This window comes from Epinephelus fuscoguttatus, linkage group LG8 (genome assembly GCF_011397635.1).
Source record: "Epinephelus fuscoguttatus linkage group LG8, E.fuscoguttatus.final_Chr_v1".
Classification (NCBI taxonomy): Eukaryota; Metazoa; Chordata; class Actinopteri; order Perciformes; family Serranidae; genus Epinephelus; species Epinephelus fuscoguttatus.
The window spans coordinates 1,280,613-1,295,386 of record NC_064759.1 but is presented as its reverse complement, the minus strand read 5'-3'; the positions used below and the strand labels follow the sequence as shown (position 1 = coordinate 1,295,386).

At 42.8% G+C, this 14,774-nt stretch overlaps 2 protein-coding genes across 2 annotated transcripts in view; one reads left to right on the top strand and one right to left on the bottom strand.

The window, feature by feature from the left end:
• Positions 1–14,774, top strand: part of LOC125892608 (cathepsin S-like) — an 853,108-nt gene that overhangs the window by 661,393 nt on the left and 176,941 nt on the right. The gene's annotated exons all lie outside the window — the stretch shown is intronic.
• si:ch211-113g11.6 (uncharacterized protein LOC559008 homolog) overlaps positions 6,493–14,774 on the bottom strand; it is a 73,388-nt gene continuing 65,106 nt past the window's right edge. Inside the window, exons 13-14 of the mRNA XM_049582628.1 lie at positions 13,335–13,390; positions 6,493–12,762 (exon numbers count right to left, since the gene is read on the bottom strand). Of these exons, the coding sequence (XP_049438585.1) occupies positions 12,416–12,762; positions 13,335–13,390 (403 nt within the window). The 3' untranslated portion in view covers positions 6,493–12,415. The remainder of the gene's footprint in view (positions 12,763–13,334; positions 13,391–14,774) is intronic.

Sequence of the window (14,774 nt, the reverse complement as noted above, 5' to 3'; positions counted from 1 at the left end):
TGCAGAGGCACATGTGTCTGTGTTACCTGGCTGCAGGTTGTTAATTAGGGGACAGCTTCTGAGTGAGTTCTGCATTGATGCTGATGACAGCAGGGTCACTTACAACCGGGCCACAATGCCTGTGTGAGCAGCGCTGCTCAGGAGCAAAACATCTGGAGCAGTGTCACTCAACTTACAGCCCATGGGCCAGATGTGGCCTACGATTGCATGGTGGTGGGTGTGGAGGTGGCACACCAACTTTTTTTCTGATTCACAATGGAAATAAATTGATTCACTCTGGGAATTCATCTTTGTAGCCTACTTTAAATGTTAATACGGTGCCAGAGTGCATTGAAGTAAGTTTATTTTCTTATGAAAAAAAACACAGAATCACCTTCCTGTGGTTGTATGACTCCACCCACCAGTCAGCCCTGTGGTTGTATGACTCCGCCCACCAGTCAACCCTGTGGTTGTATGACTCCGCCCACCAGTCCAGTGTCTCTGACAGTCTCCATCCATGTCAGTGAAAACATGGATGCTTCACACACAGAAGATCTATACAATCAGCACAGTTTCAAGATTAGAGTCACCAATTCAGTATCTGACCAAATGTCTCCCCTTCTGTTCCTGAGATATGACAGTTTCAAGATTAGAGTCACCAATTCAGTATCTGACCAAATGTCTCCCCTTCTGTTCCTGAGATATGACGTTAAAACATGATGATGTCACAGTCAAGCTGACCTTTGACCTGTGACCACAAAATACTGATCACTTTATTCTTCTTCGTCAAATCTGAAGAAATTCTTTAAAGCTGTTCTTGAGATATCACGTTCACAAGACTGAAACAGATGAGGTCACAGTGACCTTGACCTTTGACCTATGACCATCAAAAACTAATCAGGTCATCATTTAGTCGAAGTGGACATTTGGGAAGAATAGCTTCAGTAGTTTCAACTGTTTTTCTTTCTGATCCAAACCGTGACATCTTGGAAATTGGAAACTATGATCAGATCTTAACCACGAACACGACTGGCTGAAACATAATCATCGAACTATCAGCGTCAAGAAAACAGATAGTATGTATTTTCATTCCCCTAAAAAAACATATCTATGTCTGGCCCTGTTCGTTTTGCAAATCAAACACTACCCATCACAGAAACCCACAAATATCTTGGAGTGTTCCTCAACTCACATCTCACTTATTGACACCACATTCAGAACCTAACAGAGAGGCTCACCCAGAAACTGTACGTCTGTAACAAGATCAGACCAGATCTCACCCCTGCTGTTTCAAACGTGCACCTACATGCAGTCATTCTCTCGAATATATCCTGCTGTCTCCCTGTATGGTCCCTCACCACCAAGGACACCACTGAGCCCATAGTAAGAATACACAACAGAGCTTACAAGATCCATGGTAACCTCCCATGTGAAATTTGGCACAGTGGTAGAGGGTCATGGGAGGATGCCAATGAAGCAATATTACATCAATTGGCCAAAGGGGGGCGCTATAGCAACCCATTGAAATGTCAAACTTTGAATGGGCATATCTCATGCCCCGTATGTGGTAGAGACATGAAACTTTGCACAGAGATGCCTCTCCTCATGAGGAACACATTTGCCTCAAGAACCCATAACTTCCGCTTATATAGATTTTCCGCCATTTTGAATTTTTTGAAAAACACTTCAAATGGATCTCTTCCTAGGAAGTTTGAGCGATCTGCATGAAACTGGGTGAACATAATCTAGGGAGCAATATCTAAAGTTCCCTCTTGGCAAAAGTTGGAAAACTTCCTAAAACTGAGCTTCTATAAGGCAATGAATATTGCGGAGGGCGTGGCTCATCACATAAAGGTGTAGAACATCTCAAGGGTTTCACCCATCACCACGCAACTTTGTAGGCATATGACCACACATAATCTGAGGGGACCCCTCCATTATTGAGCCCATCAAACAAAATGGGGGCGCTAGAGAGCTCATTTCTTATCTAGGCCTAACCGCCATATGGATTTTTACTAAACTTGGTAGATATGTAGAACAGGACGCCTCAAGGTGACTGGAGAAATTTAACTCTAATTGGCAGCTGGGTGGCGCTATAACAACAGAAAAACGCTTCAAAATGGCTAAAATGTGACCGATCGCTGTGGCTCCCCCTGTGGACCAATGTCTAATGTTTGGTATGACTAAGTCATGGTATGGTATGCTGTACATAATCACGGAAACTGTCAGTGTGTCATTCTGTCAGTCAGTCATTCTGTCTGTCCCACGTTTTTCTACTCACTGACGTGGTCAATCTATGTGAAACTGCACATAGGCATTGAGGACTGGCATAGGTAGAAGGGGACAAAGCTACCAATGGCTATGGACTAGTTAAATTATATTTTCAGATCCTAAACAACAATTCCAATCCCACAGTCACTGCACTACCTCCAAGTTATTCCTTATTCCTGTACCACCTCACAAAAACAGTTATGGTCAGAGACGATTTTGTCACACTCACACTAAGATGTGGAACGACAGCCCACACTACATCAGAGCAATAACCTCTCTTACACATTTCAAACACGCATATAAACACTATCTGATGGAAGGACACACCTGCAGCCACTGATTTAAATCACATATCCCATTTTACTCCACTTCAGTCCTCTACTCTGTAATGCCTCTGCAGCTGCCTACACTTTGTTCTTTTGCCTCTGTCGATTGTTTCTGTTTTTATTTTATATTGTGTCGTGTTTTTTGTTGCTGAACAGGAACCTGCTGAAAACCAGTTTTACCTGTAACACATGATGTTACTTTTTAATTCCTTCCTGTATAAATAAATAAATGAAATGAACCTATCCGTGATATTATAACGCACTAGTGTAACATATCTGTGGTTTACAGAAACATACAAAGCAAACATTTATTGTGGCATTTCCAATAACAGCTGTCTCCACTGGTGGACAAGGTCAGTAAGAAAACGTCGCTTGTTGTCAGGTGAAGCGACCCTTAAACACAATACGAGCAGTTTTATTTGTCATGTTTAGATTTCTTCATTGTGTCGAGAGAAATGACATCTGGAAACAATTACAGTGGGAAATGGTTTGATTTATTTTGCAGCTGTGGCTTAAAAATCTCTTTGTGTGTCTGTGTCTGTGCCAGTGTAACCACTGAGAAGATTGACATGTGAACTCCGGCGCTGAAGTGTGTTTTTGTGTGTTTTTGTGTGTGTTTTTGTGTGTTTTTGTGTGTGTTTTTGTGTGTTTTTGTGTGTGTTTTTGTGTGTGTGTGTGTGTGTGTGTGTGTGTGTGTGTGTGTGTGTATAAGAGAGACAGTCCTTGTTTGCATGTGTGTGTGCGCTCCTGATAACTGCAGAATAATAGAAACCAATTGAAAGAGGGGAGGATTTATATTTAACGGCTCCTTGCCTAATTCCAGCCAGGAAATATGAATAGAGTGGAGGCAGATATTACAGAGGGGGCTGCACATTAGGCAGAAATATGCTGGGGAGCAGTGAGCGTGCAGAGGGAGATAGAGACTCGGGGTCTTCTATAAAAGCATCTCTTTGTTGTTGAGTAGAAAGCTCAGGAACTGATTGACTTGTGCAACAGGCTGATTTTACCTGTGAAGGTTCCCAGGGGCCTTCAGCATCCATCGTCTCATCTCACTCTCAGAGAGAAAGAAAATAAGCATCGCTCACAAAATGTAGAATTAGATTCAACATTGAGACATGCTTCAGTCAGACAGGTTGAAAAATCTGCTTTGAATCAACATCATGACAGCAGTCACAAGACCAACCCCTGGGGAAAAGAAAAGCTCCCTTATCCATCTCTCACCATCCTGTGGAGATCATTTCATCATTTCATGACTAAAATATCAACATCTTAGATCTCTGTGTTGCTCACACAAAGTGTAAAACAAAAAGGTTCACAGTGTTTTGTGATAATCATTGAAAATACCTTTATTTCAACACCCAACTCATCACTCTACCCTCCTGCGTCTCTCGTTGACACGCCGGGACGGCGTTTAACGCTTGTTCTCGGCAGCGTTTCAAACTGACTCTGTCCATTGATGTATCATACTGCTGCGACAGGCACTGACTGATGTATCATACCATCACAAAAGGCTCTGTCTGGCCGTATTGCAAACTGACGCCATCCAGTGGCACATCATACTGCTGCAAGAGGTGACTTTTGGCGTTGGTGTCTGGTGCTGAAACTACTGACAATGCGGCAATATTTGATGAGTTTTTGGCGTGATGTTCAGAGGTTGTTGGTTATTTCCTGCTAGAAGACACTGCTCATGGTGGAGTTTATGTTAAGTCTCTCAGGAAACAACTACATGAGGCCATGGGTAAAGTCGGGGGAACATAGATCTATCGGAGACAAACACAGTAGCCGACCTAACTCAGCAGCACCTCCACTACGCGCATGTGCATCATGTGCTGTTTGAGCTGTCCACAACATAAAGCTGGAAATCCACAAATGTATGCAGCCGTGCATGCCACCGCATCATCAACAATGCAGCCCTGCAAATATTTCAGGGATTCTGTCCATAGAAATGTTGTTAGAGGGCTTTTATTTTGAAACAGAAACAGGAAGTGCTGAGATAAAAAACAAAATTTATTTTTCCACATCTGTGATAGAAACATTGAAACTATGGTAAAATGTGGAACAATGTCCGTATGATCAAACAATGTTGTTGTTCATGTTGCATATGGTGTTTCTTTTTTTTGGACACAGATTTCTGTATTTTAGCTTTTTCATCTCTGCAGTGCACCGTCAGTGTGGACATGAAACATCGCTTAAACAGGGTTTATACTTCTGCGTTAAATTGACATTATACCTACGGCGTAGATGTCACCTGACCTGATGCTTTTATTTACTTTGATTTGACAGATCAGAAACAAAACATTTTAAAGAAGAAATTTACTGACGGACTTACAGACGTCTCTTTCACAAGTTATGTAGGAGGAAGAACCCTTGTGAAAGTTGTAATTCCACATTGGGCCACTATGTAAAAGCCCCGCCCTGTTCCTGGGGTTTGGTTGAATCAATTAAACTTTGCTGCTCTTCACAGGAAGTCAACACAGTGGCAAAGAAACACCACAGCCAGCTCATGTTTTGGAAGTGTAATCACAGAGTGACGCAGACACACCGCCGCACTAAATGCTCATAACGACGCAGGACACACACGCATAAACGTACAGATATAAATCAAACTTTATGTCCATCATCTGTTTGTGAAAACAACAGTAAGATCCACAAATAAAGTGAGTGCTAAACCTCTGAGTGCCACAGACTGTGATCACTGTATTTTTCAGGGAGACATTAAAAGATAGACGTGAAGAGTTTGAGGAGAATCAGTCTGAAAATCCATCCTCTCTGACAGACTTACACTATGTAATTAGCATGCATGTGAAATAGGCTTGAGCACTTCAGTCGGTGCTTGTAGTTCAATTCATCATAAAGTGAAGAGGAGCAGCAGCGGTCTCACTGAATCCTCCTCAGACGGATATAAATGGATATTTCAGCTATAAAACATTCATCATTCTGAGAGTGCTGCTTCTTCTTTTCAGTCCTCGTATACAGTGAAGCCTGCAGGCTGCAGTTACATCATCTCTGATTATTGAAGGAGACAGGTTTGACATCCATTGGTGATGATTGGTGGAGCTGATCGCTGGTTCTAAACTCATAAAACACCATTGATCGGGGAGGAGGCGGCTTCAGCAGAACAACTGCAAAAACCCCAAAACACTGGGATCAGCTTAAAGTTTCAGGAACAAGCAGCAGACTCTGGATTATTGACTCATGTCAGTGGATGTGAAACACTCAGAGGCCTTTCACAGCATCTCATCAATACACCAAATACTGGCCAGCAGATGGTGATGCAACCTGCTTGTGTTGACGGCAACCTCCAGCAGAGTGTCAACCATTTTGTGATCTGGTGTCTGTGCACATTTCTACAACGTTCAGCCTGTATGAAAGTCATTGAACAAACTTTAATATAAAATTGAGGAAACTAAACCCCTTAGGAACACTGTGAATCTAAAAACCCATAATTTACAAATTAAATGAGTCTTAATGAACATTTTTTAATTTGAAATATTTGACAGATCTATCGATTATAAGATTTGGGATTTTGGACCAAATCCAAAATATTGTCATGATGATATTTAAAAGAGTGTTGTTCACTATTTGCGCTTGAGTTTCCAAGTAAGGGATAAATTAATGGATAAAATCATGGACTGCAATGTAAAAACTGTTAAGATATATATATATATATATATATATATATATTGCATGCATACATTACTTACTTTTTTTAAAGAAAAAACGTAAGGCTCAGTGAGGGATGACTTTAAGGGGTTATTCCCCCTTTCAAAAGCCCCTAACCTGAATAAAAGCACCTTAATACACTAGGCTACAATATATTAATTATCCTGTTAATTACAGTATAATTTGTGGTGTAATTTAAAGGGAAATCAGAGAATTCAGCGCCTCAGTGCTTTGAAATGAAGACAATCAACTCTTTCTTTATACTTATATTTTATTAATTTTCACCGCACATGTTCAGGGAAACACATGTCAATATGGATTTGTTACATGAATATCTATTGCACTATAGATATCTGTTTTTTTAAAAATACATGTTATGAGATGGCATTCGACTGGCATGGCACCAATATAAATATCTCTTTTTTAATAATAGAGTTTGGCATGTTACTTTTAAAATTAGATATATCAAGACACAGAATCGTGGGCACACATCATGTACAGTACTTGACACTCAAAAACCCCAGAGCAAACAAAACAGCGACCCGCCTCTCTCCGTGTCGATTGGTTTACAGCAGACAGCGCAATCCATTAAATTGGTTTCCTGAAGGCAAATCAAGAGCTTGCTTTGAAGGAGATTAGCCTTTATCGGACGGGCTGACGATGACGGATGTGACTGAGTGATAACTGAATTTTGATAAAGCAGCCGTGTGGATATCCATATCAAAGCAAGGGCTTGAACATGGAGGAGATTTGTATTTGACACCGAGTGTTGGTAAATGCTTTAAATGCTATAAATCTTGCTTCCACGCATTAGCTGGGGAAGTGTTGATACTAAAGCAAAGCCTTGTGGGGCTGAGGATGATGACTGGCTGAATTGTTGAATGATGAAAGCCTGATTCCACCTGCCTGAGGAGCACCACTGCTCCTCATGAGGAGAGGAAATACAATCAGCTCTGCGCAGCAACAACTGTCTGAGCACGTTTAACACTGTGACACAAGATCAGCTCTGCTGCTGAGAGAACACACTCCACTGTGTGTCCCAAATCCACACTGTAACACAGACGCTGCTCGGCCACATGAATACACGCACATGTGAGTGTATTTGACAGGAATAAGAGAGTCTGTCACCTCTGTCCCTCAGCTCGAGTCACGTTGAGGCTAATGAACATATTTGGTTTATTTAAAACATGGCTGTGATCTTTCCCAGCCCAGAGGAAAATATGTACGTTCCTGCAAATCACGGATAAGATACATGTGCATGTGTCGTACGTATCATATTAACATTTCTTTCCTGATCCAGTATATGAGCTGACTTTGTCACCAGGGAGTCTGTTCTCACTGTTCTCAGTGATTTCCACGTCAGACACCGACACCAAAACCCACCCTCTGCGGCAGTATGACATGCCACTGGGTGGCGTCAGTTTGTAACACGGCTGGACAGAACCTTTCTTAGTAGTATGAGACACAGACAGGCACCATCAGCTAATAACGTGACCAGACAGCACCTGTCACAGAAGTTTATACAGAAGATACACCACTGGACAGTGTCAGGTAACGATGTACTAAGAAGAGCTGGGAGGCCCCTAACGGGCGGGGCGGGGTGGGGCGTGGAGGTGGATGGGTCCAACAAACCCTTGGCGCCTGCTGTTCACTTCCCATATGAAGTTAGAGCCAAACCATGATGGTTTTTTTCTAAACCTATCCACGCGCTTTTGTTGCACAAGGAAATAAACATAAATATGAGGTGTTTTACTGACGTTGATTTGGAAAAGACTGTCTGCATCTAACGAGGAGAAACTGTACATTTCTTGTGAAAACAGAAGTGTGTTTAGAAAAGATGCAATGCATTTAACAGGCCTGAACTGACGTGTCACCCCAGAACGTCAACAACAAACTCCATAGGATACGTAGCACGTCATACTGTACGTATACATTAACGGCACAAAGCAGCAATATTTAACCAGCTGGGATGAGAGCGGGTTGCATCAGGCGGTGGAGGGGATGGTGGATGGTGTGTCACACAGGAAGAACGCCTGACAGGCTGCGGATCACTTTTCAAATCCAAATAAAAACAACACCAGTGGTTTTTAGCGAGTCATTGCTTTTCCTGCGGCTTTTAAGCCCTCAAACATACGTGTTCTTTGAGATGACCAATAACCAGGTGGTTCTGTGCCTAAACATGACCACACACTAACCACAGCTGTGTTGAAACATTAAGTTTCAAAGTATCTGTGACATAATAATGTGCAAATCTAACGTATCTGTGGTTTGAAGAAAATGCCAACATTTTTTCTGGTGATTGGGTTGATCTTTCCGTAACCTTGACCAGCACTGATGGCAGGTGACGGGATGTGAAACTCTTCATCTCAACATCACATATTTTGTTCGCTGTCCAACCAACCACCAGCTGTGGCCCCTTACAGAGTTTGCAGCAGTCATATTATCTTTCACCTTTGACCCCGAGAGGTCCCTCATAATGACATTTTTCTGCTGAACACAGTCTCTGCAAGAACATTGCATGGACTGGGGACACAGTGACGAGGCTTATGATACCAGTGGGGTTTCCGTAGCAACGTGATGTTTTATGCACTCAAAGAGCAAGAGAGATTTTTTTACTATGTCCAGAACCTTAGTATGAAGCACGTGTACGTGTCTGCTTAATGTATCTGGTAAAATATTACAAAGCAAACACTGGACGCTGTGCCTGCATAAATATCCCACAACGCAGTGCAGTAGATGACACAGTTTAGCAGACAGCGACTGAGAAGCTCAACAACATCAATACCACTTCAATGTAAGCGTAATTGTAAGATTTCACTTTGAGGTTGGCACGGGTTACCATGGTAATTATGTGTCTCCAACCAGCAAAGAGGCTCTGAGAGAGTTACATGGTGACACACATTGGGTGAGTAATGCATGGTCAAAACTTTGTCAGTGAACCTACATGGCAAAATATGACGCACTAGATATCCTCCTGCGTCAGTTTAGGACATTCAGAGATGGCGTGTCAATTTATGCTTGTTCCATGCGTTGGTTCTTTTCAAAATAAACTGCTATTTAAACAGGAAATGTACAGCGTCTGCTTGTTAGATCCATCCTGTCTTTTCAAAATAAACTTACAAAGTAGGTAAAAAACTTAAGTTTGGGGCAACAAAAGCTCCTGGTTAGCTTGAGAAAAAAACATCATGGTTTGGCCTAAAATAATGGTATTTGGTACGATTGTAGCGTAACATGACATACGTCATTTGACAGCACAGCACGCTACACACACTAGCACACTACATTGTCATTTGTGTAACTCAGTTCACTTCTGGTTTTAAAACAGGGACCAACGACGGGCTCCCGAGTGAAAGTTTGTTTGATCCTACCTCAACTCCCACCCGCCCAGTGTGAACAGTCTGTCTTGATACTCCGGTAGTTGGCAGTGGAATTACAAAGTCACCACCTGGTGCCTGTAATACTGTGGCGAGGAGTGCCTCTGTGCATCAGTGTCTGACGCTGACGTCCACTGACATAGCTGCAGTGCTTAACGAGTTGGGAGCGAGGACAGGCTGGTGACTCTGGACGCAGCGCTGGTGTGGTTGCCTGATTAGCATTAGAAAGCATGTCCTCTCATCTCAGCCACACAAACACAGTGGTTACAGTTCTACAGCATAGAGGAGGTTATAGATGAGAATGAGTTCAGCATGTCTGTGCATGTTGAGTTAGTTTCCCACCAAAGGTCTCTGGCAGCAGCCTCTACTCCACCAGCACTTGGCTGGTGGCTGATGTTAATTTCCCACCCTGGTGACGACACAAAGACGATTAAATGTATGTTAGACCTGCGCTTTGTTTGTGGGGAAGACGACACACGCTCAGAGTCTATCTGGGACCAACTGTTACGCCAGGTAAGAAGCGAAGGGATTTTATGAATGAAGATAAGAAGAAGCGTCGGGAGGATGAGCTGGCTCGACATGGCTTTGTTTCGTCATGTTTTCTTTACTTGGCACAGTCAGTAGCTCGCGTCAGTGCAATGAAGAAAGCAAGCAGATCCCCGAGCAGCAACACACAACCGAGCTGAGTGAGAAACACGACACCACCTCAACATTTCCACAGCTGAGCACACTCTCGCTGCTCATATCCCTGACGGTGTAAAATAAATTCTTTAATATGGTGCATGACGAGCCTGCTCCATTGTCTAATTAGCTATTAATGACATCTCTGCCACTGTGGAAGGCAGATTTATGTAACACTACTGAATGATAATTCTCAAAGCTCTGGAGAACATGCTAATCCGCTGCATAATTCATCACCACACAAGCCTCCTCCTTCAGTCAGCTGATCAGTATTCAGAAGGTCTGGCTTCACTTTTTGGCATTTGGAGCTGCAGCTACAGTCACAACTCTTATTTCTCTCCACACTCAGCGTTAATCTGCCGTCTTGGTCTTAATAAAGCTTGTGTTATTAGAGGAGAGGTTGGAGGGTGTCGCTGTGGATGTGTTAAAGCTCTCGCTGCTGGTTGTGGTTGCTGCTCCATCAGTGAAGCATCGTGTTGGAATCTGTCGAGCCTTTTTGTTTCACAGCATAGAGATACAAGTTTGACAGAAGGAACCATTTTCTCGTCTATTTGCACTGATGTCCCTGGGGAAAGAGGCAAAGCAGTCAATGGTTACATATCACATTCTAACTATGGCAGAAAAACCCCAAACAATCAGGACAAAGTGTCACATACGTAGGCAGCGATGGCAGAAATCAGCAGAGCCATAAAATACAGAACACATTTCACAGATCTAAGTACAAGCCTTTTTTTTCTCCAAGCAAACTATAAAATGCAAGCTTAATATGCAGTTCCATTTAGCTTCATCTGCCCTCATGATAATATGAGTGTGTGTTTATTGAAATTGCTAGAACGCAACACCTTGTTCACATCTTTACGCATTGTCGGTTTGACAGAATTGGATGTCATTTGCAGCAGATTAGCTCCTGTTGGCGCTCTCCGCCCTGTTTCCTAAAAACTGATGGACTCTTGGGATTTCCCCGATGACGTACCGAGAATTAGCGAAAAGGTCACTGCCGTTTCCTTTCAACCTCTGACTCTTCACAATAAAAGACAGAGCATAAAATATCCGGATTGTAAACTCTCATGTTGACTGAGATGAATTTAATTACTTTATTTTTAATGTTTAAGACTGTGTAGAGAGGTTCTGAGGGTGTTTGGCTCCTCACTGTTGATATGAACTAACCTCTTTACCAAAGGAGCTGTAGGCGATGTTGTGTTTTACACATCCTGTAAGAGCGAGTTTTGTTTCTGATGCTCTGGGGAGGAGGAAAGACGATGGCGTGTAAAAAGAAAAACAACGGACAAAGCTGTGAACAAGGCGTAATAACGATGTCTGATACCATCTGATAAAAAGATGCAAGAAACTGCCTCGTCTGAGGAGGAGGTGCTGAGACACAGTGATGTTCGAGAATGAGCTCTTGCCCATCCGCCTACTTCCTGTCAAAAAGCTGACACTTCCTCCCAGCGATGTTGTTAGACTCAGCTGCACTAATTATAGCGCCAAGTCCAACCGAGGCTGCAGTATTCTGCCTCGACTGCAAAATTGTGCTTAGGAGTTTATGTCCCAGAAGTGTTAAGGCTTTTGAAATCTCAATACCAGACATTTTTCTAAGTACTAATGAGCTATACCGATGAAGTTTAACAAGATGATTGATTAGATGAGGAGTGGTATTAAAGGTTTATATATTCACAAATAAGCACAGTCAAGTCAATTTGAAAAGAAGTAGAGAAATGGTAAAAAGAATTGGCCTGGTATTGGTGTTTTTTGCCCAACTCATACGATATGTTTTGAGTCAGAGAGGAGAGGTTCGCAAAGCACCTAAAGATGGTTGAATCAAGATCAAACTCACGAGACGTGTCAATTGATGGACAGTGACTCTTCGTCACTTTAGTCTGAATGTTTATGAATGTTTTATCCGGTTCTGATTTAAACAGCTGCAGCTGCAGGTTGTTGCTTTATGCAAAAAAATTATCCATTCACATTTTCTGTCTAAAAATGGAAAAAGGTAAATTTTCATCATCCAACCCAACCACGTACTTCAATGCTCTGTGAACCTGACCTCCTAACAGAGGCTCCTCGTCTTTCTGTCATCAGGAGCCAGTAAGGATGAAGGGTTAGCATTAGCGGTAGCTGCAGTTAATGGAGCCACAGGGCAGCCATGGCGAACAGGAGTGACGGCCCCAAGGTGGAGGCCAGGGAGGCGGCCAGGAGCCTGCCGTCGTTCACCAGCCTGAAGGAGATAATCTCCACCTTGAATCCGTCCTCGGTGGCCATGCAGCGGAAGACGCCTTCCTTCAGGGGCATGTCAACAACTGGCCCCAGGATGCAGAAGTCCCCAGAGAAGAGGCAAGGATAGTTCTTGACGCGGTTGTCTTTTTCCCAGCGGTAGGTGGCATGGAAGGAGCGCACAGGGCACGGGAGGAAGATGGAAGTATTGGACTGCACCGTCACCTCTCTGGGGAAAGTGCGGCGCTGCTTCAGAGCTGCAGGGACAAAGATATGAAGAGTTCTGACACTGAAATGAATCCTTTCAAAATGACGATTGCACTTTCTCTCATTGTTTATTTGCTGAGAACTCAACATTAAGTGGTACTTTGTTAAACTCTTACAAGATGGTGATAAAGCATATTGTATGAAACGTTATTACTTTGCTCCAAGATATCAGTTAAAGATTATAATACATTGCTTCTCATCGTCGCTAAGTATTATTTTCTGGGGAAACAGAAAGAACTTGTCGCTGTATCCACAGGCAGGACGTGCGGCATCACTGACACAACTAGAAATAAATGCAGTGTTCACATCAGATCACTTCAGGAGATAGCCGTCCCTGCAGAGAGGAGGATTTTCTCCTGATTAGTTGAGGTTGTAACTGGGCTCTGAGCTTTAAAACAGGGCAAGCCATGATGTAAAAAAAGAAAAAAATCTCCCTGCGGGGTTTTTGGACTCTACTCAATTATATGATAATCATCTTTTTACTGTAGCTGCTCAGAAAGGTTCCTATTTTGGTTTAATTAAGATACACAGAGAGAGTGGGAGAGAGCAGATAAGGGCTCACCAGCAGCTTCCCCACAAACTGAGGAGTTTGAATGGTCCAGATTCTGAATGAGTGTCCTGTTAGGAAATAATAGAGAGGACAAATTAGTGGCATTAAAAAGTTTCACAAATGGCTCATGAGCCTCCACATCAACCTACTGTTACTCACAAATTAAAACATGCAGAAACAAATCATTCAACAATGTCGGGGGGGAAGGAGGCAGGAGTCGGCGGCTCATTACTGCACATGATTGATTTTCACATTCTGTCTTAAAATTGGAAATGCAAAAGATCCATTAAAGCCAAAGCAATTTACAAGTGAAACACAGCATTAGCTCTGCATGTGTTTCTGGTGATCGGAAGGTTTTTCTTTGAACTGCACTTTAAAGGGAAAGTTTGGGATTTCTTATCTCGGGCTGTGTGAGGTACTAATCTATAGTCAGTGTGTTACCTTCAGTGCATTTCCTGTTTGCAGAGACAGACACAACTAACACCCCAGAAGCTCAGCATTATATTGTTGTGAAGGAGGGTTGACACCAAAATGTGTTTCAGCCACCTAAAAAATCAATATCATTCTAACTGGACGCCATACTGAGGATATTTTCACCGCTTTGCCTCACCGTCAGACAGCCCTTTTCTTTGGCACCACGTTTTCTAAACCATATAACCATCATCATCCTCACTGTGACCTCGTCACATGTCCACGTTTGGTCATGGACTTTCCACGTCCACATATGACGTCCAAGGTACCCTGGGTGTGTTGGTTGTTGACGTTCTGGGACGCCGTGTCAACTTCAGCCTGTTACATGCATTGTCTGTTTTCAAAATACACTTCTGTTTTCACAGGAAATGTACAGTTTGATACAGTCTCTTTCAAAATAAAAGCACTATGTCAGTACAACACCACCAAGTGATGTTTTTTTCCTTCAACAACACACGTTTAGGAAAAAGAACAGGGTTTGGCTTCACAATCTTAGAGGAAGTGAACACCGGCCTCCTGGGTGAAAGTCAGGTGCTGTTTTACCAACAACAGCTACTGGCGGTGTATCATGCTGACGTGAAAGGACTGCTTTTTCCGTCAGTGTCTGACACCACAAGTCACTGACCAAGCACCAGATTTTGACTTCAGGGTGAGACCGGGTTGGTGAAACGTCTGCTCAGTGTATTACTCTGCTGTTTGTCTGGGTCAGACTGTAAGCAGGAAGTAAACCTGAATGATTATGACAGAGGTGACAAAGCCTCGTTCACTGTGGAGACAAGAGAAAAGCTTTAGTTGTTCAAAACATTTAATTCAGATCAGAATAATCCGGATTGAGAAATCCTATGTTTCTAAATCAGGATTAACTGATCCATCTTCAGTTTTTCAATCCAGCATTAGACTGGATCGCCCTGATCCAGATACAATCTATTCAAGATGACCAGATCCTGATAACCACCTACACATCACAACGAAGGCAGTCTG